Source organism: Danio aesculapii, chromosome 22 (assembly GCF_903798145.1).
Source record: "Danio aesculapii chromosome 22, fDanAes4.1, whole genome shotgun sequence".
Taxonomy (NCBI): domain Eukaryota; kingdom Metazoa; phylum Chordata; class Actinopteri; order Cypriniformes; family Danionidae; genus Danio; species Danio aesculapii.
In genome coordinates this window covers 7,401,554-7,426,542 of record NC_079456.1, presented here as the reverse complement: position 1 = coordinate 7,426,542, position 24,989 = coordinate 7,401,554, and the positions used below count along the sequence as shown (strand labels likewise).

Sequence of the window (24,989 nt, the reverse complement as noted above, 5' to 3'; positions counted from 1 at the left end):
GTAATAATTATATTATTAAAAAAATTAAATGGTTGTAATAATAAGAATATTAATGCTAACATGCCGTTGCTAGTTATCTAATTCAAGGTCTTTTATATGTAAAATTTTTTTATCCTCTTCTTACTTTTACTTTGGCAGTCATTAAATACTTTAAAATACAGTCTGTGTTGTGATGTCATGCAACAAGCATTTCTGAGGCTTTTGTAAATATCATTAATCATGTTATTTTCTATGTGTAACAGATCAATATATAGACAAATTTTCTTACCGATTCATGTACGCGGCTTTTGTTGAACTCCGACCCCTCATAAGTGACCTCTGTTAATATCTCAACTGTTTGAACAATAAAATAAAAATCATTGTAATTTACTGCTGTCAAAATGAAAGTATTAATGCACACATTTCATTAACTGTCATTTAAAAACTCTTAATTTTATTAAAGACATTATCATTTTTAACATCTCTATTTAACTTTACATTAGGCCATCTATTGACATGACACGGTATGATATTTTATCTAGATGTATGTTTAGAATAGGTGTGTATGATATGGCTTTATCCATTCATTCATTTTCTTTTCAGCTCAGTCCCTTTATTAATCTGGGGTCGCCACAGCGGAATGAACCACCAACATATCCATGTTTTACACAGCAGATGCCCTTCTAGCTGCAACCCATCACTAAGAAACACTCACACACTCTCATTCACACACATACACTAAGGACAATTTAGCTTACCCAATTCACCTATAGCACATGTTATTGGACTTGTGGGGGAAACAAGAGCAACCGGAGGACACCCACCCCAACACGGGGAGAGCATGCAAACTCCACGTAGAAATGTCAACTGACCCAGCCGATGCTCAAACCAGCAACCTTCTTGCTGTGAGGCGATTGTTCTACCCACTGCACCACCATGATGCCCCTGATATGGCTTTAAATTGACTTAAATATTTTAATTATATTTCCTAATACTTCTTTATAATAGCATTTTTTTAAAAGTATGTGACACTTGCCTTCTTGATCTGTTTTTCTGTGTTTCCTGCAGATGCCGAAAATCACGAGTGCAGAAATAACCAACAAAGATTCAGCAGCAGAGATCAACACTAGCAGAGATCCAGAGTCTGGAGGACCTGAAGGAGACCGTTATTATTGTAAGAGCAATTCTGCTTTAAACATGTATGTGGGCGCTATCATACCTTCACATGTCTGACAGTGTTTAGTAATGTTGAGCTGTACGGTCTGACTGCTGATGGTGTTGTTGATCACACAGCTGTAGGTGTTTTTATCCTGATATTCCACCTCCAGAGGTAGAGAGAGACTGATGCTGAGATCAGACACACTGATGCTGGACAATAAACTGTTTCCTTTGTACCAGGAGAGACTCACAGCGCTCACATTCACCACTGAACACAACACTGAACAATACTGCACTGATGAAGAACACTAAGAAGAGTTGAAGATGAGGACAGGAACAGGCAGGCGAGCTGGAAACACCAGAGAATAAACAGACACCAATATAATTTTTACTTTTTGGGTAAACAATATGAGGGGTAACTTTACGTGTTTAAAAAGCTTAAAAGAGCTTTTTTTTAATAATCTTTTTATTGTTTTTAGCATAAGAATAATCAACAACAAAAAACAACATAAAAAAATAAAATAAGGGGGGGTTACAAAGGCCATTTCAAAATACGCAAATAGTCAGACACAACATAATACAACATCATCCAGAAAGCATAAGGAAATAAATAGAGTTAAATATGAAACAAAAATAATTTACAGAGAAATGCATAGGCTTCACAATTCGACTTACTCCAGACCAATCTCACTTATAAAGAGTTACAAGTTAGCATTACTGATGTAGAACATAATTGCGCTCCAGATTTTTAAAAATGTGTTTGGTTTGTTTGTCATCCCATATCGCATTTCCTCCATGGGCAACACGAAACTTAAGCTTCTAACCCAAATTTCGAAAACAGGCACATAATCTTCCAATTTTGTAAAATTATTTTCTTTGCTAATATCATACACAAAGATACTGCCTGTGATATATATTTATCTCCTATTTCTGAGGTGTCTCCGAAAATGCCCAATTTTGGATCTGGTGACAGACTTATCCCGTAGACTTCAGATTTAAAATTAAAAAAGCTCTGCCAAAATTAACTAATTTTATGGCATGACCAGAATGAGTGAGCCAGTGTACCTTCAGAGTTTTTACATTTGTTGCACAATGAGGAAGAATTTGGAAAAATCTTATTTAATTTCACTTTAGATTAAAACAGGCTTTACACAAAATTTGGAGTTGTTCTTGATTATTTCCTTTCTTTTTTTCTTTTCTTTTAAACCTTAAATCTGTTTTAAAGCTTGTTTCTGTTTACAAGATGAATGAATATTTCTCTGAAAAACTAATTAGAGTGCTTTGATGTGTGACCCTATGTTATGCTGCATGCGTATGTATTGTATACTTCATTTAGACAATTTTAAAGGTGTTTTTTCTCAAAATGTTTACATTTTTGCACCCTTAGACTCGAGATACACAACTATTGGAAAATCAAATCCAAACATCGTCATGTCCTAACAATCCAAATCCAAAAATCACTGGAGAAGCTTATTTATTCAGCTTCCAGGTATGATTTTGACTAAACTGGTTTTGTGGTTTTCTGCTTTGCTAGCTTATAATCTATTAGCATTACAAGTTGTGCACAGATAACTCTAGATTTCTTTATATAATGTGATTGTGAATATAGACCACTTATTTAAATCCTGCTGATGAAGCTTAACTTTATTACTGTGTTAAGTATTCTTTTAACAAAACATGACAGTTTGATCAGTCACAAATGATGATCTCTACTCACCATAGACAGAAACGCTGAATGATTTTGTTGTCCGATTAATTCCAGTTATCAGTAGTGTATAATCTCCAGCATGTTCAGATCTGATGTTCATGATGGTCAGAGATCCAGTCTGATTGTCCAGCTTCAGCCTGTCTCTGAATCTCCCATCAGGACCATCATATGTGGAGAGGTTTTGCTTCTTTATTTTAATTTTAGCAATGATCGAGTTTTCAGCACCAAATGTCCATCGTATGTCATCTTTAGATATTTGAGTATCAGTGTTTAGAGTGACCGAATCTCCCTCAGTCACTGACACAGACTCGCCAAACACACCTGGAAAATATTCAGATTATACACAGTTTAAGGCTTCAGTTTGAGGCTTCTCTTTGTATAATATTAACATTAAACTTACTAATTAAACGCCACCAGTACAAACATAAAGCGAACATGCGAAACATTTTCTCCAGACGATCAGTGAAGGAGTGGTGTAAAGAAAAGAAAAATCCTTCTGAAAACATGACTCCGCCCACAAGAAAGTTTGACCCTCCCATTGGGTAAAGTAAATACTCTATTTTTAGGAATTATATATGGTTACACACTGATGCTAGTTTGGTTCTTTAGTTTAAATCTGTAAATAGTCTTCTTAACATGTAAATCAGGGGTCTGCGGGTTTCTTCAAATCAAATATAAGACTTTTAAGACCCTTTTAAGACCATTATGAATGAAATTTAGACTCGCACAGGGCTAAACACTAAGGATTTTTTTCTAATGGCTCGGTTACTTCTGTAAATAGTTTTTGTATTAATGGAAGATCATGTAAAGGGATGTGTTGCTTTAGTTTTCATTCTCTGATTCAGGAATTTAATTTGGAGTATTATTTGCTGTAAAAATGTCTAACAGCAGTTGTGTATTGTATCTCTGCAATAAAAAACTTAAATATATATAAAAGAAAGATGTTCTAAGATGGATTATAGGTGATTGGGTGCCAGACAGGGTAGCTTTGCTTAGACATTGGGCAATTAAGACCTGCTTAAAATCATTTAGGACCTACAACCCAACATTTCAGTGAATTTAAGGTTTTTTTTCAGGCCTAAAATTTAGTTTTTGAAATTTAAGACATTTTAAGACCTTTTAAGTCACTGCGGACACCCTGGTAAATGTTTTAAAGCAATAAGGCAACTGCTTTTGAAAAATGGTTGGGTAGATGGATTAGTTTTGAGATGGATTATAGGTGATTGGGTGCCAGATTGGGTAGCTTTACTTAAACGTAGGGAAATTAAGACCTGCTTAAAATTATTTAAGACTTACAACCCAACATTTCAGTGAATTTAAGACTTTTTAAGACCCCTGGTAAACCCTGGTAAATGTTTTAAAACAGTAAGGCAACTGCTTTCGAAAACTGGTTGGGTAGGAAATATAGGATATCGTAGTTTCATTCTAAAGTGTGGCTTATTGATTTAAAAACGTTGTGTATACGGCTTCTCTTTATATAAAATATTAAACTTACTAATTAGACAACACGCCACACGACATATTCTTTGATCTCTAAGACTTTATTTTCTTTTAAGAAGGCAAACACTTTGAAAAGAAATTGTTGAAACAGAAATATGAAATGCTGTGTAAATATTTCTAAAGTGGCGTGTTATTAACTTTTTAGAGGTGAAATCAATAAATATTTGCTATCAAAAAAAAATTCTCTGCTGTCTCTCATTGTGATTCTAGCAGCTTAAACGTGTCAAACTGCAGCCTGCGGTAAGGTTTCTTCAGAGATGTGGTCTGATGGCAGTTTTGTAGGTGAGGGTGATGGGCTTTTTGTGCATGTGTGTTTGGTTTGTAGGGGATATAGTTGTTCATGTCTTTGTGGTTATGAACCTCACCGTTGATGCGCTCGCAAAACTGAACTCAAACTTTCATAAAGTCAAATCTGAAAGCCAGGGTAAACTTGATTAAGTCTATTGACCATGATTTATGACAGTGAAATCTTGTAAATGTTTGTATGTTTGGCGAATCATGCTTTTCCTGCATTAAAAAATAAATAATGCAGAGAAAATCAGTCTAAGATAGTCTTGTGAAAACATTTTTAAACTGTAGCATATGCACTACATGTTGAAGGCTAGAGGGCGCTGTAGTTCTTCTTATATATGTGATACATTGCCCCTGAAGAAGTCTGGGTGCCATGCTTTTCTTTAGAAAACAAAAAATCATAAGTGTTTTCCATACAGGGGTCGTCTCAGTGTGTTACTCGTGTTATATTAACAATAAAAATGTAACAGAAACCCTATTGAATTTCATTGATGTCTGCATCAGGACATTATACAAAAAAATAAGGTCTTAAAATTTGGAGGGAGGTGTCAACAAGCTTGGCTCCCCCATCGGTATCCTAAATTTGGTAATAAGAAACATCTATATTTTAAGTGCAGAATAAATGAACAGCGAAAACTGCATTATTACGAAAAATGTATGTTTGTATTTAACTAGGCCTATCACCTGAGCAAACATTAATATTTTACACAATATTACATAAGCAATAACACAATTCAAGACATCTTAACTCATCATTTCTTTAAACTTTTGTGAATTTTATTGCAGATAAGAACAGATGACATCCCTATGAGTGACACAAGAGCTTCTCAAATCAGACTCAGGCTGCCAACTAAATATTGAACCATCACTTCGACACTGACAGAGAGACTAAAGCGAATAAGGTAATGAAGAAACTCAGTGCTAAATAAGCTGATACTGTGTTGAAGGAGATCAGATGTGGATCAACTCTCTCTGCTGAATAAGGAGGTGAACGAGCAGAACTTCAGCTCACTGCTCAAATTGCTCAACCCAGAGCCCTGTGGGCAGCTTTAATACACACCATCCAGGATGCCATGCCTGGTTCCTGCAATAGTATCTGGATGCAGCCTTTCTGATGCAAGCTGTGATTGCATCACTCAGCGATGCAATGTCAGACACAATGCACTCAAATGGAGCGAGTGATGTCACTGTGAGGGGTAGGGATAAGGGTGGGGTTTAGGTAAGCCCATTAAAAAGCATTAAATGCAGCTCAGACTGCACTGCACCAGGTCTGCATCCAGACCCCTCTCGGTTCCTGCACCAAACTGGTTACCGATGCATTTTACAGGATGCATTACTGTGAATTATAGCATTGTGTATCTGCATTTCTTCAAACGTTGCTGCTACCGCACATTACAATGTGTTAGATACACCCCATCTCCAGTGTCCACGGTGAGTGGGCCTGACAAAACACCTTTAGAAACACTCTTCTCTCTCTCCCTCTCTCTCAGAAACAAAACACTCCCATCTTCATCCATATTTAGAACACAAGTGATGTGGAAAACAAAATCTAGGTATGATGAGGTACTTTTCATTTGCATTAGTCTCTAAATAACATTATTTTCAGTCTGGATGTCCTCTATTACCACTGACCACCTTTATCTATAGCCAGTGGGAATTTGTGGGAAGATGTTCAGTTTTAGTGCAGAAATAGTAAATCCTGCTCCATTTTATAATTCATTCATTCATTCATTTTCTTTTCGGCTTAGTCCCTTTATTAATCTGGGGTCGCCACAGCGGAATGAACCGCCAACTTATCCAGCACGTTTTAACGCAGCAGATGGACTTTCAGCCGCAATCCATCTCTGGGAAACCATTTTATAATTTAGTGATCAATGTCATGGGAAAGAAGAAATTTGTGGTGTGAAAGGCAACATTTGTGTCGATGTATTTAATGAGTATTGGATTTTGCAACTGTTTATGGAACGTCACATTATTCTATCCTTTTAACTGTAGTCTATAGCAAAAAGGATCATTACTGTGGGTGACGCAGTGGCGCAGTAGGTAGTGCTGTCGCCTCACAGCAAGAAGGTCGCTATTTTGAGCCTCGGTTTGGTCAGTTGGCGTTTCTGTGTGGAGTTTGCATGTTTTCCTTGTGTTCGCGTGGGTTTGCTCCGTGTTCTCTGGTTTCCCCCACAGTCCAGACCTGTGGTTCAGGTGATTGGGTAGGCTAAATTGTCCGTAGTGTATGAGTGTGAATGAGTGTGTATGGTTGTTTCCCAGAGATAGGTTGCGGCTGAAAGGGCATCCGCTGCGTAAAAACATGCTGGGTAAGTTGGTGGTTCATTCCGCTGTGTTGACCCCGGATTAATAAAGGGATTAAGCCAAAAAGAAAATGAATGAATGGCTCATTGTTGTGAGATTTTATTATTTATTGTAACTGTGGCGACATCTACTGGTCATAACCGTGAATCGCGGGTCAAACCGTTATAAGTGGTTTCACTTTCCCTATCTTAACATTAGTTTTTTGTTACAATAACAGTAGAATAACGTTTCAGACTAGAAACTAACGTTATTTTTATAAAAAATAATTTCCTGGTTAACCAAACATAAACTGAAAGTAGTGTTCTAGCAAACAAAAATATCCTAGTGATTTTGGTTTTTATTGTTTTATTTTACAATCATTAAACCTATGTTGATTTTGAAAGTCTCATGTTGTAAAATGAACTACACTGTGAAGAGTTATCTTTTTTGGCAAAAAAATAATAATTTTGAATTTGAATTAGCTATTAAAAAAATTCAATAACTCTCAGCTAAATGTAAAGCTTCTGATTTGCACATGTATATGGTCTTATTAACAAATATAATTTCAAATGAAATCAGGTTTAGTACAGGGACCAAAAATAACCTGTATGTTCTGCAAACTACAAACATCGTTCATCAGTCCTCATGCTTTCTTTTACATTTTGTGAATTTTCTAACAGGAGAAAGATGCTGATAATCCTAATAATATGTTTTGAGGGACATGAAAGCTTCACTTATCTTGGGCTGCAAATAAAACAATAACATCACTTTAGAAAGAGAGACTGAAGAGAATAAGTTAATGAAGAACCGCGATGAAGCGTAAAAAACTCTCTGCTAAATGAGCTGATTTTCCTCTCAGGGTTTTGATATAGGTTTAAATTATTCTAAATTGTTATCTTGTCTTGTTTTTTACTCCACATGTTTTTTCTAATCCAATTAAATATATATTTCTGTAACAAATCAGAGTTTTCCGTGGCCTAAAGAAGAAAATAATTTCTGTTATTTATTTCAAAGTACAGCTTTTTTGATCAGTTTTATTATATCAGTCTGCTAGAGGTGTTTCTACCGATGTTGTTGCTGATACTGGAAGAGATTAACAGCGATGAATTAACAAACACTCACTTGGCTGTCACCACTATAAAACACTCTGAAGTAAATTAGCAGCAGATATATTACTCCGTCTGTCCAGAATATTGGTGACGCTGCCAGAATGTTTGTGACAGCCAATAAGATCAAAGGGGGCGGGTTTTAATGTTAACAACAGACACAGAGCTCAAGCGAGGCCGCTGCACGATGACGTACTGGAGGTTTTGCTGTTGAATAATGAGGTAAAAAACGCAGTAAGATGAACCGCGTACGTTTATACTGCAGAAAACATCCCGCTCAAAGCTGACAGATCTCATAATTCATCAATGAATAGTTTGACGCACTCAATCCGGTAGAACGCAGGTAAAAGCCATTTATTTTTACTTAAGTGTGTTGGGTTCATTTATATTTAGTGACTTACTATATGAGTTGAACCTGAACAAGTTTTGTGACAGACTACCAGTCACAATAAACAAGTTTATAGACTATTAAAATGTTTTATCTCCCTATTTTTTTTATCACGCCTCACAACAGCAGTCAGGTGGACATTATTTCCGCGTAATTTGGAGACGACTCGCGCTTAAAGGGATAGTTCACACAACAATTGATATCTCCATCTTGTCAAAAAATCTTGTTGTTTTAGGATTCGACCACTATCTATCTATCTATCTATCTATCTATCTATCTATCTATCTATCTATCTATCTATCTATCTATCTATCTATCTATCTATCTATCTATCTATCTATCTATCTATCTATCTATCTATCTATCACTACGATTGGAGGTCTAAAATATTCATTAATAATTTTGTTCCACTAGCCTTGCAGTATTTGCACCACATTTTTAAATAACACATTATTTCCATTGTTAAAGAAAATTTATTCGCAGTATTTATGGTTAGAATTGGATCAAGTGTAGACATTTAGTATTTTTCTAGAATAAACAACTTAATATGAGACTCTGGAAAAAATTGATAACATTTTACCTTATTTAGATTTTTCATACTCTTTCAATTGTTTTTCTGAATATGATTAAGCCCATATGTCACAAAAACGTGTACAGCTTTATCTAAATGTTTACATATTTCTGTTTTACCTTAAGATGCGCTGTGCTTTTGTTATAGTTAGTTTCATAGCTAAATAAATTCCACATATCCATCAGATATCAGCATGATAACCACAAGTATTATGACCATAAATTAAACATGGCATATATTTTCTATACAATAATTCTAAAACAAAGACAGAAAGTGAGATCAAACAGCATGAGCTCATCAGTATCACAGTACGTTTTTGAGCAGGAGTGGAAAAAGCAACCACGTTTTTTTTTTTCACACAGACGCACTCTCTCAAACAGACATCACACCTTCACAAGCTCATGCAGAAGCTGTTGGTTCAGCAAAATAAACCACGTGTCAATACAGACATTTCCACACCTTTTATTGAGCACATATGTTGAAATTTTTCATCAATGTACCTTAGTTTTTAGGAGTCTCAAAATATTAGGCTATATTTTTAGGTAATTTGTTAAAATCCTTGTTTTAAAAGGACCACAGGTACTTCTTAGTCATGTTTAAAAATTGGAAGACTCGCCAATCCCAAAACTCAACCATAGACTCCAATAATCTTGATATCTCTACTAATATCTAAATATTGATATAGATTTTGGCTCCCATGAAAGTCATCACACAGTCTGTTCATCTTCAACTCGTGACTGGAGCATACAGCACCTGCTCCTGCTCTCCACAGTTCTGTAAAAACAACACATACAATAGATTTGTTCATCTAAAATGCTTCCTGATTATTTAGATACAGAATAAGAAACAAATTTAAAACATCTTGTGAACATTTATTTATTTATTTATTCATATATCATGTAATCTTCCTTGTTCAAAACTCAATTCCACTCTATATTGCTATTTTACACTCTATTCCTATTATTAAACTTCATAAACATAAATAAAAAAATGTATAAACCCAAATCTCAGCAATCACAGGGTTGTGGAGTAAGACATTCATACTTGCCTCTATTAAATCACTCCGAGCATATTTAGGACAAATGTCACCTTTAGGGGCTCCTTAAGGTACAGTAGTTTGAGGTCCCTTTGCTAAAGCTTTACAGTGGGCTGCACACCCCCCGCACACAAGCTCCTCATCAGAATAAGAATGAGCTCTATTTGCCAAGCGTGTGCAAGGAGCACAGGATACATACAGTTCATACAAACGTATCATATCAAATAAGTGGAAAATAAAGTAAACAATAACAATTCTGAATATATATATATATATATATATATATATATATATATATATATATATATATATATATATATATATATATATATATATATATATACAAACACACACACACATATATATATATATATATATATATATATATATATATATATATATATATATATACATTTATAGTCTTTGTGGCATGTTAGCAGTAAGTCATAGATAAATGTGCACTTATGTTTTGTCCATATCTATATTTGTTTCTGTCATATATCTATATATTGTACCTGTCACACACAACAGCATGATAAATGAGACTCATAAAAGCCTCAGAAAGAAATGCCTACATTGCATTAAAACTTTAACGTAATTAAATTAAAAGGTGAATTAAAAAAATACACATATAACTAGAATAACTAGAAAAATACAGATAACTAGCCACACATGATAGCAGCATTTGCATTGTTGACATTCTTAACTGTATAAATAAGAATTAAAAATAAAAGTATTTACAATTAAACAAACAATACACTACAATACACCACAGTGTGCTACAAGAAAAACTAAGAAGGTCTACAGTATTTATTACAGTGTATCAAGTCACTATAGTTAACACTATTATTCAGTAGCATTTATTAACAGAGTTGTAAATACTATAATACATATAGTATAATACACTTTACCATAGTTCTATTACTGTACCTGAATACTGTTAGATTCGGAAAACAATAAAACGATCTTTAATTAATTTGAATTGTTTTATTTATTGGATTCATCCATGTTATTTTTTTACATTTTGTACACCGAACACAGGGAGAACATGCAAACTACACACAGAAATGCCAACTGAGCCAGCCAGGCTCGAACCAGCAACCTTCTTGGTGTGAGTCGATTGTGCTACCCACTGAGCCACCGTGCTGCCCAGAAAATGTATTTATTATTATTATTATTATTATTATTATTATCATCATCATCATCATCATCAGTAGTAGTAGTAGTAATATCATTCAGTGCTATCAATAATTGCATCCCCTGTTATCCTGTGCATCAATGTGCGCCTGGGTGAACGCTCAATGTTAAAAGTTAAAGCTTAAAGAAATGCAAAAATGAAATCTCTCTATGCCCTTCTTTTTAATATATATATATATATATATATATATATATACACACACACACAGTTGAAGTTAGAATTATTAGCCTCCCTTTTAATTTTTTTTTTCTATTTTAAATATTTTCCAAATGATTATTAACAGAGCAAAGAAATTTTCACAGTATGTCTAAAAATATTTTTTCTTCTGGAGAAAGTCTTATTTGTTTTATTTCGGCTGGAATAAAAGCAGTTAAAAAATTTTTTAAATCCATTTTAGGGTCAAAATTATTAGCCCCTTTTTAAGCTTTTTTTTTATAGTCTACAGAAGAAACCATCATTATACAATAACTTGCCTAATTACCCTAACTTGCCTAGTTAACCTAATTAACCTAGTTAAGCCTTTAAATGTCACTTTAAGCTGTATAGAAGTGTCTTAAAAAAATATCTAGTCAAATATTATTTACTGTCATCATGGCAAAAATAAAATAAATCAGTTATTAGAAATGAGTTATTAAAACTATGTTTAGAAAGATATTGTAGATAATAGATGATAAGAAGATATTGAAAAACTCTTTAATCTGTTAAACAGAAATAGGGGAAAAAATAAACAGGGGGAATAATAATTCAGGGGGGCTAATAATTCTGACCTCAACTGTAAGTGCACACTTATTTATGACTGCTAACATGACACACAGACTCTAATCATAAACGAATAGTAATTCTCTTACCGATTTATGTGCGAAGCTTTTGTTGAACTCCGACTCCTCATAAGTGACCTCTGTTAATATCTCAACTGTTTGAACAATAAAAAAAATCATTGTAACTTGCTGCTGTCAAAATTAAAGTATTAATGCACACATTTCAGTAACTGTGATTTAAAAACTGTTAAAATTGTACTAATGTCATTACTAATTTTAACATTCTTATTTAACTCGACATTTGGCCATACGTTAACATGACACTGTAAAAGAACCGACAGTTTGAACCCAAAAATGAGTCTGTCAACTGAAGAAGAGCTGGAGTCAGAGATTCAATTAAAAACAAAGTTAATGAAGATAGTTTGCAGTTTCATCAGCAGAGGCCAGCTTCAACACTCATAGAGTTTGTAGGACGCTCTCTTCTATTTCATAATTTCTGTGGAGACTGAGGAAGAGACTGCAATTTTTAGTCAAATCTGTAACATAGTTTAACACTAAGAGATTGAGCAGTAAGACATTGAGCAGATTGAGCAGTAAGACACTTGGCTCCTGCTTGATGAATATGAAACCATCCTCAAGATGTGTCCAATCCAGTTAGGGTCATATTTTTCTTGGGATTGTTCCTGGTGCATCGTTGATAAATCAACCTCGCTCTGATATTTCTAGATGTTTTATCTGGCCACTACTATCTAATGTATACCTATTATAATGTTATTTGTATTCAATTATTTCTTTCCCTAATAAACTAATCTACTCCAAGGTGGGCATGCCCTTGTCTAGTGAAGCAGTAAGATAGCCATGGTGAAACTATAACACTCTCTGAGTTAATTTAGTCACTACTAAATACAAAAACCAGTCCAAGTTTTATCCCCGAGAATGTTTTCAAGCCTCTTACAACACGGTATGACATTTCTACATGTACTGTATGCATAGGGTAGGATTATAGCAGTGTATGATATTAATTGTGGGTTTTAATTTACTAAAATATTTCTGATATATTTTATAATACTTGTTTTTTTTTTACGTAGGTGACACTTGCCATCTTGATCTGTTTTTCTGTGTTTCCTGCCGATGCAGAATATCCCGACTGCAGAAATAATCAACAGAGATCCAGCAGCAGCAGCAGAGATCAACACTAGCAGAGATCCAGAGTCTGGAGGACCTGAAGGAGACCGTTATTAGTGTGAGTGAAATTCTGCTCAAACTCGTGTTTTGGTGCTACCATACCTAAACATGGTTGACAGCGTTTAGTAATGTTGAGCTGTACGGTCTGGTTGCTGATGGTGTTGTTGATCACACAGCTGTAGGTGTTTTTATCCTGATATTCCACCTCCAGAGGTAGAGAGAGACTGATGCTGAGATCAGACACACTGATGCTGGACAATAAACTGTTTCCTTTGTACCAGGAGAGACTCACAGCGCTCACATTCACCACTGAACACACCACTGAACAGTTATACTGAGATGAAGAACACTGAGAAGAGTTGAAGATGAGGACAGGAACAGGCAGGCGAGCTGGAAACACCAGAGAATAGACAGACACCAACATAATTTTTACTTTTTGGGTAAACGATATGAGGGTTAACTTTACGTGTTTAAAAAGCTTAAAAGAAGAAAAGTTTTAAAACAGGCTTTACACAAAATTTGGAGTTGATTCTTAATTATTTCCTTTCTTTTTTCTTTTCTTTTAAACCTTAAATCTGTTTTAAAGCTTGTTTCTGTTTACAAGATGAATGAATATTTCAAGGCGTTTTTTCTCAAAATGTTTACGTTTTTGCGCACTGAGACTCGGGATACACAACTATTGGAAAATCTAAACCAAACATTGTCATTTCCTAACAATCCAAATGCAAAAATCAGTGGAAAAGCTTATTTATTCAGCTTTCAGGTGTAGTTTTGACTAAAACTATGACTGGTTTTGTGGTTTTCTGCTTTGCTAGCTTATAATCTATTAGCATTACAAGTTGTGCACAGATAACTCTCGATTTCTTTGTGTTTGTGAATATAGACCACTTATTTAAATCCTGCTGATGAATCTTAATTTTATTACTACATTAAATATTCTTTTAATAAAATATGACAGTTTCATCAGCACTGATCAATTACCAATGATGATCTCTACTCACCATAGACAGAAACGCTGAATGTTTTTGTTGTCAGTTTTTCTCCACTGATCTGCATTTCATAATCTCCAGCATGTTTAGTTGTGATATTGATGATGGTCAGAGATCCAGTTTGATTGTCCAGCTTCAGTCTGTCTCTGAATCTCCCATCAGGACCATCAAATGTGGAGAGGTTTTGTCTCTTTATTTTAATTTTAGCTATGGTATTAGCTCCAAATATCCAGACGATGTCCTGTTTAAGTATTTGAGTATCAGTGTTGAGAGTGACCGAATCTCCCTCCGTCACTGACACAGACTCGCCAAACACACCTGGAAAACATTCAGATTATACACAGTTTAAAGCTTCAGTTTGAGGCTTCTCTCTGTATAAAATCAAACATATTAAACTCACCAGTTAAACACAACCAGCACAAACATAAAGCAAACATGCGAAACATTTTCTCCAGACGATAAGTGAAAGATTGGTGGATAAAACCTCTTTTCTGAAAACATGACTCCACCCACAAGAGAGTTTGGCCCTCCTATTGGCTGAAATAAATACTCTATTTTTAGGAATTATATATGGTTACACGCTAATGCTAGTTAAATTTTTTACTTTAAATCAGTAAATATTCTAAGCTTTAACATGTAAATCAGGGTTTCTGCAGGTTTCTTCAAATCAAATATAAGACTTTTTAAGACCTTTTTAAGACCATTATGAATGAAATTTAGACTTGTACAGGGATAAACACTAAGGATTTTTTTCAAATGGCTCGGTTACTTCTATAAATAGTTTTTGTATTAATGGAAGATCATGTAAATGGATGTGTGGCTTTAGTTTTTATTCTCTGATTCAGGAATTTAATTTGGAGTATTGTTTGCTGTAAAAATGTCTAACAGCTGTTGTGAATTGTATCTCTGCAATAAAAAACTTAAATATATATAAAAGAAAGATGTTCTAAGATGGATTGTAGGTGATCGGGTGCCAGACAGGGTAGCTTTGCTTAGACATTGGGCAATTAAGACCTGCTTAAAATCATTTAGGACCTACAACCCAACATTTCAGTGAATTTAAGGTTTTTTTTCAGGCCTAAAATTTAGTTTTTGAAATTTAAGACATTTTAAGACCTTTTAAGACACTGCGGACACCCTGGTAAATGTTTTAAAGCAATAAGGCAACTGCTTTTGAAAAATGGTTGGGTAGAAATATGGGATATCAGTTTCATTCTAAAGTGTGGCTTATTGATTTAAAAACATTGCGTGAGTAATAAGCAATTCTTTGATCTCTAACATTTTCTTTTAAGCAGTAAGGCAAACACTTTTGGAAAACAGTTGGAGTAGAAATATAGAACATTGTGTAAAATGACAATTTCTAAAGTATGGCTTATTAATTAACTTTTTAGAGATGATATTAATAAATGTTTACTATTAGGGAAAATTCTTTGCTGTCTCTCATTGTGATTTTAGCAGCTTAAAATGTGTCAAACTGCAGCCTGCAGAGAGCTTTCTCAGAGATGTGGTCTGATGGCAGTTTTATAGGTGAGGGTGATGGGCTTTTTGTACACGTGTGTTTGGTTTGTAGGGGAAATGGTTGTTCGTGTATTTGTGCTTATAAACCTCACAGTTGATGCGACCAATAAACAGTAAAATCTGAAAGCCATTTTAGTTGATTTATATAGTTAATACATCAGTGAAATATTCAAACAATCTTGGAACTTTTTGCATGCTTAGCAAATTATACTTTACCTAAACAACGAAAGTAGCAATCTGTTCAGATTCTGCATTAACAAGTAGATAATGCATAGAAAATCACAGTCTAGACAAGATAGTCATGTGAAAACCGTTGGAAGCTGTAGTAAAGGGATGTCCAAACTCTGTCCTGGAAGGTCTGTGTCCAGGAGAGTTTAGCTTCACACCTGAAGTAATCAAGCTCTTAGATATACTAGAAACATCCTGGCAGGTTTGCTGAAGCAAGTTTGAGATAAACTCTCCACGACACTGGCTCTCCAGGACCGAGTTTGTACACCCCTGCTATAGTGTATGCACAACGTGTTGTAAGGCTAGAGGGCGCTCTAGTTCTCCTTATATATGCCATACATTGTGATACATTGTACCTGAAGAAGTCTGTCTGTGTATGCTTTCATTCATTCATTCATTCATTCATTCATTCATTCATTTTCCTTCGGCTTAGTCCCTTTATTCATCAGGGGTAGCCACAGCAAAATAAACTTCCCTTTTAGTAAAAAAAAAAATCATAAGCATTTCAATACAGCGATTATCTCAGTGTGTTACTTGTGTTTTATTAAGGATAAATAATATAAACAGAAACAATATTGAATTTCATTGTTTTCTGCATCAGGACATGATACAAAAAAATATGATGCTTGGCAGGTCTTAAAATTTGGAGGGAGGTGTCAACAAGCTTGGCCGCCCCATTGATATCCTAAATTTGGGAATAAGAAACATCTATATTTTTACCAAAAGTGCAAAATAATTGAACATCGAAAATGGCATTATTACCAAAAATGAGTGTTTGTATTTAACCAGGCCGATCACCTGAGCAAACATTACTATTTACACACTGTCAGAGGAGTAGCTAATTTGTACAAATGCATTTATTCATTTTATGTTCGGCTTAGTCCCTTTATTAATCAGGGGTCACCACAGCGGAATGAACCGCCAACTTATCAAACACCCATACACTCTTGCATTCACACCCACGCATGCACTACGGACAACTTAGTTTATTCAATTTGAAACAGCGACCTTCTTGCTGTGAGACGACAGCACTAACCACTGCTCCACCGTGTCGCCCTACATCATTCTTTTTTTTTTTAAAGAGGGATGTCCCAAAATGCTACTCCTCAATGTGGGATGAGCAAAAAGTACTAAAATGTATGAATGAGACTGTACAAATTAATATGAATTAGCCACTAAATCTGAAAGTTACGAACTGGCCTGAAGCTGCATTGACTTGAGCAGATTGACCAGCACGTGTTCTTTTTAAACCGCATCTCTCCTATGTGTGCAATAATCAACCTCATGGAAAAATTGATTCTAAATAATCATGTATTTATGTGTTGTTGTTGTTGTTTTAAGGTATATGAAGGTGTAGGTTATGCTGTGCTTTGTTAATTGCAGAGCTTCTCTGTTTAAAAAGATCTAAAATTACACTTGCTGATTATTTACATTTACACGATTCAGACATTTAGTTTTTTCTTGATTTAAAAACCTTTTCGTAAAATAATAATTCAAGTCTTTTTACTTTTAGGGACAGAATATTGGTAACTGCATTTGATTCAAAACAAATAATTTGGGTTTTTTTTGGGGGGGGGGGAGTGGGAGAATGGGGCGGGGGGTGTCGCTATGCCACTGGATGCTTCGTTGCTCGACCTTTAATATCAGCAATGTGCACAAGCAGTTATCTAGATTATTTTAACTAAACTCAGATTAGTTAGATCAAATGATATTCAACTTTTATGGAACCAATTTAAGCGTGGACGTTTTGTTCAGCTTAGGGAAGTCAAGCTTTTGACTTTATTCCCCGCTTTTCTAAACCTTTTATGAAACAGCCCCTGGTGCTAAAAAATCAATCTGCTGCAGCTGATTGCTGTGTTAATCTAACGTAAACACACTGATCCTATAACAAAAATAATTAAAAATATATATAATAATAATAATAATTATAAAAAATTAATTGAAAGGCTGATAGCTTTTTAATTCCATTCAATTCCTCTTTATTTCTATAGCGCTTTTACAATGTGCATTTGCATATTGTTTTTTTTTATGTAACTATTAACTACTATTTTTATTTTCTGTGGGTTATTGATAAAATATGGTAGCTCTAATAGTTTACTCTGGTGTCTGGACTCTGGTGTTGTCTGTTAGCATGACAATACATGCATCTTTTGAAATGAAAACCTGATTCAACTGCTGATTTTAAGGAGGATCAAAACACTACAAAACCAGCTCTAACTTGTCTAACAAGATTTAGCCTATTGCATTTTGGTTTATTTACATAATAGGATACTTCTATGACTGTTACAGTGAAATATTGAAATATTTGCATTGCCTTTCCCAGTTTACAAATGGCTCGAAGGCAAAATTTTACTTAAATACCAACTGTTTGATGTTATCTACTGTTGCAGGAGAGGGGAAATAGAGGTGGCCGCTTTAAGGGTTTTTACGGGAGTTGTAGTCCATGGCGAAGTGCATTGTGGGTAATGTAGTTTGGCGCACATGCGGTATGTCGTGAGCTCTCGCTGTGTGCTGCGCTGTGAATGAGAGGGAGAAAGTTTTACTCGGTTTTGTTACTTTTACTCTAGTAATTCCACCCGGGAGCTGTTTTGCACTGTACACTTAAAAAACACTGAAAGAAGTAAAAGAAGGGCATGCATCGATCACCTTTGTCCGTCTCATCATTTGCTCGAGCATGAAATAACGAGCTGTTACTCTGCCGCCAGACATCCCGGAGAAAGTAACACTACACCAAGGTGTTCATGGGGTCTAAACTGTCTCAAATAAATTACTTAATTTTTAGGCCTTACAAAGTCTAGAATTCACAGACATATATAGGTGTAGGACCTGTTTAACTCATTTTAAACGGGTCTTATTTTCCTTTATCCATCCAATTGAGCCAGCACTCATCAATCAGCAATAATCCACATCAATAAAAACTATTAGGAAAAGTTACATTTATGGACTCACAATTATAAGCCTTTACCCTGGCCACTAGACAAACAGTGATCAACTGCTAGTGGAGTGATTACACATTGGTTTCTCACTATTTTATTTTTTTTTGTGTGTGTGTATCCTATATGACAGGAGTGCCCAAACTCGGTGATGGAGGGCCGGTGTCCTCTGCCAACTAAAATCATGCGTCTACTCATGTTTTGTGTCTGATTTTTTTTTTTTTTTTTTTTGTATGAGTTGGTTAGACACTGACAGTTGTTCTTCCCTATCTTTTTTTACTCAAGCGCCCACAGCTCAACCCCCTCCACATGACCAACTTGAACACCTTTTTGTTCATTGTCATTTGTCTTTTGTATCACTGTTCACCTCAGTGTAAGATCTGCCTTTTAAAACAGAAAGACAAAATTTAGAAATATTTTATCTACGAGGAAGCGTCACTAAGATGATACTGTTAAATTTGCTTTTCGTGATCTTGGATTTACTCAACCATGGTAAGACTTTCACTTTCCCCCCCACTCATTCAAGAATGAATAAGTTATTTTCCATCCGTTAGTTTAATTTAATAAACTAAAACTTGCTTCAGATTTTGACCATGGTGATGTTTTTTTTTCTTGTCCATAATTTCATTGCGCTATAAACATAGTAACTTTTATTTTTAAACAACCAAAAACTTGTTGCTTAAAGAAATAAAGAAGCTCACTGTCTATTTTTATGGTATTAGAATGTGAGATAATGCTAATTGCTAATAATAGTGTACAGCAGTATAACTAATAAAGCAGTGAATAAAAACGTTTATGAAAATAATCAGTCACACTTTATTACAATATTGTGTTTCTACACAATAATAACAATGGTGGTATTTACAACAAATTGGAATTCAGAATAATAATAATGAATCAATATTATACATATAGTAGTAGCTATAGTCTACAGTATGCCAAACTGCCAAATTGATGCTCACTTGATCCTGTCTGGACTCACTTCGGTCATGTTTATTGTTGTTTTGGTGTAGAGTCCGGCCACTGCTCATCTCTTGTCGTTTTGTCTTTGTTTTGAGAGCACGCGGTCGACGAGCGCGCGTTCCCAAGGAGGCTCGGTTCTCGCATGCTCGCTTGTCCTGTTGTCTTTGATCGCAGCAAACTGTTTCGTTCTTAGCACTTCAGTTCAAGTTGGTTTCTGTTATGGCGTTATTTCAATGACAAATGTTCCGAGTGCAGCATTACACGTCAAGAGCGCATTCATGGAATACAATCGTGTAAATATCATTGCACGTGCGCCGATTTCCGTTGTTCGTGCACAAAACTTCACCGCGCCCTCCAAAACACTGGCTCATGTGCGAATGTGAAATGATGCGGATACCCAGCCTTAATTGTGTTCGGTCTCGCTTGCAAAATATGCACCATACTAATCAAATAAAAACATTTAAACAAAAATGTATCGCAAGCAGAAATGTAACTGTAATAGAAAATAGGGGAAAAAAACTTGAGAAGGTACAGTGACAGAAGCACTCAGTGAATGTACTCATTTTCAGAGTGACATCTGAGTGAGACATTATGTGTTGTATCATATCATATTAAAATTATTTTCTAATATGACTTATGATAGTCGACGCAGTGGCGCAGTAGGTAGTGCTGTCGCCTCAAAGCAAGAAGGTCACGGTTTCTCGACCGCGTTTCTGTGTGGAGTTTGCATGTTCTCCCTGCGTTCGCGTGGGTTTCCTCTGGGTGCTCCGGTTTCCCCCACAGTCCAGAGACATGCAGTATAGGTAAATTGGGTAAGCTAAATTGTCCGTAGTGTATGAGTGTGTGTGTGGATGTTTCCCAGAGATGGGTTGCAGCTGGAAGGGCATCCGCTGCGTAAAAACTTGCTGGATAAGTTGGAAGTTGGCGGTTCATTCCGTTGTGGCGACCCCGGATTAATAAAGGGACTAAGTCTACAAGAAAATGAATGAATGACTTAAGATAGCCTATTAGCCTGTGCGTTTCTATACGTTTTTATTTCTGACATTTTGAATTTAAAAAGTGTCAGTTTTATTTAATACATGGAAAAATACTTGAGTATAGGCTAGTAATTGAGTTTTTGAAGTAGTGTGCTTGCTTTTGTTTTCCTGATTAAAAAATAAATGTTATATTAATTCTAACGATATTAAAATGTATAAAAAGAATTGTTAACAACATACGATACTAGATATAACTGTCTTGAAACGTGATTTTTATGTACAGTATTAAAATAAATACTTTTTTTTTTTAATATACATTTTACAAGTCCCTCTAGAGTTAAACAGTTTGCTTTTACCCAGGTTTTACCCCTTCTTAATATACTCAGCCAATCTCAGGGTTTTCCTTCTGTGGAAGTCAATAGTTCCAGGTAACGTATGTTAAATAAATAAATAATATATACATGCATTTTTGTAGGACTACACCACTGAATAAGACTATACTATGGTTAAAATTAAACTGAGTGATAAGTTCCTCACCTAAAATAATAGGATGCAAATACTTAAAAGCAGATGAGAAGTCTACAAATAAAAGCTGCACAAAAGCTCGACTATCATCCAAATGTTGACAAAGAGCATTCAACAAAAACAATTTTGCATCCTCTACACCTCTCCTGGCACGATATGCAAACGGAAATGGGTCTAAAAGCGGTCCGGCAACCATCATTATTTAAAATTTTATCTCTTTTTCAAGAGCCTTCATGACCAAAGAGGTCAAGGCAATAGGGCGGTAATCATTTAAAGATTCTGGCTTAGCTTGTTTATGTATTGGTACAATAATTGAGCTCCTCTTATGTTGACTGTATCAATTCTTTCTTCAGGTGTGACCGGTGTTCATGCAGTTCTTGTGTCGGTGTCCGTGACAGAGGGAGATTCAGTTACTCTACACACTGGAGTTATAAAACAACAGCACGAAGACATCGAATGGTATTTTAATAACACTAAACTTGATGCAGATGTCAGTGATATGTGTACAGATGTTCAGTGTAATGAAGGCACTGAGAGATTCAGAGACCGACTGAAGCTGGACCGTGAGACTGGAGCTCTGACCATCATGGACATCAGAAACACACACTCTGGAGTTTATCAACCAGTCAACGGCGATAAGGAAAAGACCTTTATTGTTACTGTGCATGGTGAGTTATTTGTGCATGTTTAGAAAAGTTAGAGATGTTAAAAGATCGAGATGACAGCATCTAATCATGACATCTCATTCTTCTGAATATACAGTTGTTGTTTTTTTGTTTTTTTTACCAAAGGTCATCTAATAATCTGCTGGTTTGCTTTTTAGTTGATCCTGATGCTCATCGTAATCAAGCAAACAAAACCCAGGGAGAATCTGTCTCTTTTAATCCTGGCATAAGAAGAGACCTAATTGATGTAATGAAGTGTTTTTTTAATGATATTCTCATCACTGAGATCACTAGAGTTCAGAGTCAGAGCTGCGCAGATGTCCAGTGTAAAGAGAGATTCACAGACCGACTGAAACTTGACAATCAATCTGCATCTCTGTCCATCATGAACATCAAAAGCACAGACTCTGGAGATTATACATCAGAGATTGTCATCAGCAGTGACAGACGCTTCAGCATCACCAGAGAGAAGACATTTAGTCTTACTGTCGTCTGTGAGTATTTTATAGAACAAAATTATTTATTCATTTTCTTTTCGGCTTAGTCCCCTATTTATCAAGAGTCGTCACAGCAGAATGAACCGCCAACTATTCTCATTCACACACACACTCATACACGATGGCCAAATTAGTTTCTTCAATTCACCTATAGCGTATGTGTTTGGCTGTGGGGCAAACTAGAGCACCCAAAGGAAACCCACACCAACACTGGGAGAACATGCAAACTCCACACAGAAATGCCAACTGACCCAGGTAGGACTCAAACCAGTGACCTTCTTGCTGTGAGGCAACAATGCTAACCACTGAGCCACCATGCCACCCAGAACAAAATTAAAACTGTTTATTATATTTCAACCTAAAAATTGTTGGGCTGTAGAGTTTTGTGAAGAAAAAAAAAAAAAAAAAAAAAAAAAAAAAAAAAAATATATATATATATATATATATATATATATATATATATATATATTTTAATATATTATAATATATATATATATATTAATTCGTTCATTTTTTATACTAACTTTTCGGCTTAGTCCCTTTATTAATCTGGGGTCGCTACAGTGGAATGAATCGCCAACTTATCCAGCACCCTTTCAGCCGCAACCCATCTCTGGAAAACATCCATACACACTCACTCACTCTCATACACTTTGGACAATTTAGCCTTCCCAATTCACCTGTACCGCATGTCTTGAGACTTGTGGGTGAAACCGAAGCACCCAGAGGAAACCCACGCGAACGCAGGGAGAACATGCCAACTGACCCAGCCGAGGCTTGAACCAGCGACCTTCTTGCTGTGAGGTGACAGCACTACCTACTGCGCCACTGTGTCGCCCCTGATATCATAACAGTGATGAGAATTTAACTAAGATGTCTTTTTGTCTGGTGCTCTGAAACTGAAAACTGACGAGTTTCCCCTTATCAGAGTAACTCCACTCAGAGTTCAAGTTTAAACTCAGAGTTTTCCTTAAACCTCCTTATTAAGACTGAACCCTAATGACCAAAGCAGAGAAGTGTGAATGTGAATCAAAGCTGTTGTTAAATACTGAAATTTAGATCCTTCACTCTAATAACAATCACTGTTTCTTTTCAGCTCCTCCACCTTCACATCTGTCTGGAGGTGCAATAGCAGGAATAGTTGTGCTGGTTGTTGTCATCATTGCTGCTGTTGTTGCTGGTGTGATTTACTATCGCCAACAAGAAATATCAAGCAGCAGCACAGGATGTAAGTATTACACACAACTAAATTAACAAGATGTGAAATATTCTGAACAAAACTCTAATTGGTATTTAAAGGTATAGTGTACCCAGAGATGAACATTCCCCCCATCATTTACTCACCTTTGACTTGCTCCTGTTGGAGTTTCTTTATTCTGTTGAACATAAAAGATGACGAACTGAAGCATGTTGGAAAAAACAGTCGTTGCCCTCCAGTAGGAAAAACAAATATGGAAGTTAATAGTTACAGGTTTGCAACATTCTTCAAAATATATTCTTTTGTTTTTAAAGGAACAAAGCAATTTTGGTTTGGAACAAGTCAGGGGTGAGGTAAACTATGCCTATTGATACATTTTTATATTATTATTATTATCATTCTTAGTAGTAGTATAGCAGTACTAGTGGTGTGTATTATACATAATATATATATCCTGTATCCTGTTGCACTGTAGAAGCTCTGTCACGAAAACAAATTCCTCGTATGTGTGAACATACCTGGCAATAAAGCTCTTTCTGATTTCTGATTCTGATATTTATGTAGGAAGTAACATTTTATGGCTATACTGTAGTGTAAGGGATTTTCTGCAGATTGATTACAGATTTTATTTGAATACAATTGAAAAAATGTAAAGGGAAAAAAGTAGTCCATAAACAACAGCAGGAAAGAAATCTAAGATGTCTTAATCATGTTTAATCAGTTCTTTAACGTGTTGTGAATGTTCCAACAGGAAAACACCTTGGGAGATTCTTAATTCAGACTAAAGCTGCCAATAAAACAATATTGCAACACTTTGATACTGGAAAGAATTCGCGATTGGAGACTCGTGAAGAAACTTGGTGCTACATTTTTTAACTTGGTGCTTAATATGTTTTCATTGTAGTGTATGCACATGTTTCTTTTAAACAATAAATTTTATTTTTATACTACTCGTTCATTGTGTGCATTTTCAAAATTTGGCCATCTTGGCGTTTTCCATTTCCTTTCCAAACTGCACATAAACAGCTAGATAAAAATCACTAGTGTTAAATATAAAATGCCAAATACACTGTTATACGTCATTTCTAAAATTCTACTATGTTACCTGAATGTCTTAAAAAGCTCCTGCAACTTTCCTTGAACACACATACTGCATCATCCAACTCTATTCCTGTAGCTGCCCTTTGGTTTTCATGAACGAGACAGAGAGTTTCTGACGGGTGCTTGATTCTTTATTATGCTCACGACGAGAGCCATTAAACTTTCGTTGCGTAGCACCGTGAAACTACACAAAGAAACAACAAAAATCAATAAAAACAACTCGTATACAGAATA

The 24,989-nt window shown here is 35.3% G+C and overlaps 1 protein-coding gene and 1 pseudogene across 1 annotated transcript; one reads left to right on the top strand and one right to left on the bottom strand.

Annotated features, from left to right (window-relative positions):
- The window catches only part of LOC130216599 (CD48 antigen-like), a 20,396-nt pseudogene extending 2,043 nt beyond the window's left edge, over nucleotides 1-18,353 (bottom strand).
- Nucleotides 18,354-19,201: 848 nt separating this feature from the next.
- Nucleotides 19,202-24,371, top strand: LOC130216147 (uncharacterized). Its single transcript, XM_056448036.1, has 4 exons — nucleotides 19,202-19,321; nucleotides 21,648-21,962; nucleotides 22,118-22,453; nucleotides 23,553-24,371. Exons 1-4 carry the CDS (start codon nucleotides 19,273-19,275, stop codon nucleotides 23,708-23,710), a joined length of 858 nt encoding a protein of 285 aa, XP_056304011.1. The 5' UTR covers nucleotides 19,202-19,272; the 3' UTR covers nucleotides 23,711-24,371.
- Nucleotides 24,372-24,989: the final 618 nt, after the last annotated feature.

What these genes read in the sequence shown, in the direction of transcription:
- LOC130216147 (XM_056448036.1), top strand. Translation starts at nt 19,273, where the DNA reads ATGATACTGTTAAATTTGCTTTTCGTGATCTTGGATTTACTCAACCAT. An exon ending in CTTGGATTTACTCAACCATG is followed by an intron (nt 19,322 to 21,647) that starts GTAAGACTTTCA and finishes TTCTTTCTTCAG; the next exon opens with GTGTGACCGGTGTTCATGCA. An exon ending in ATTTAGTCTTACTGTCGTCT is followed by an intron (nt 22,454 to 23,552) that starts GTGAGTATTTTA and finishes GTTTCTTTTCAG; the next exon opens with CTCCTCCACCTTCACATCTG.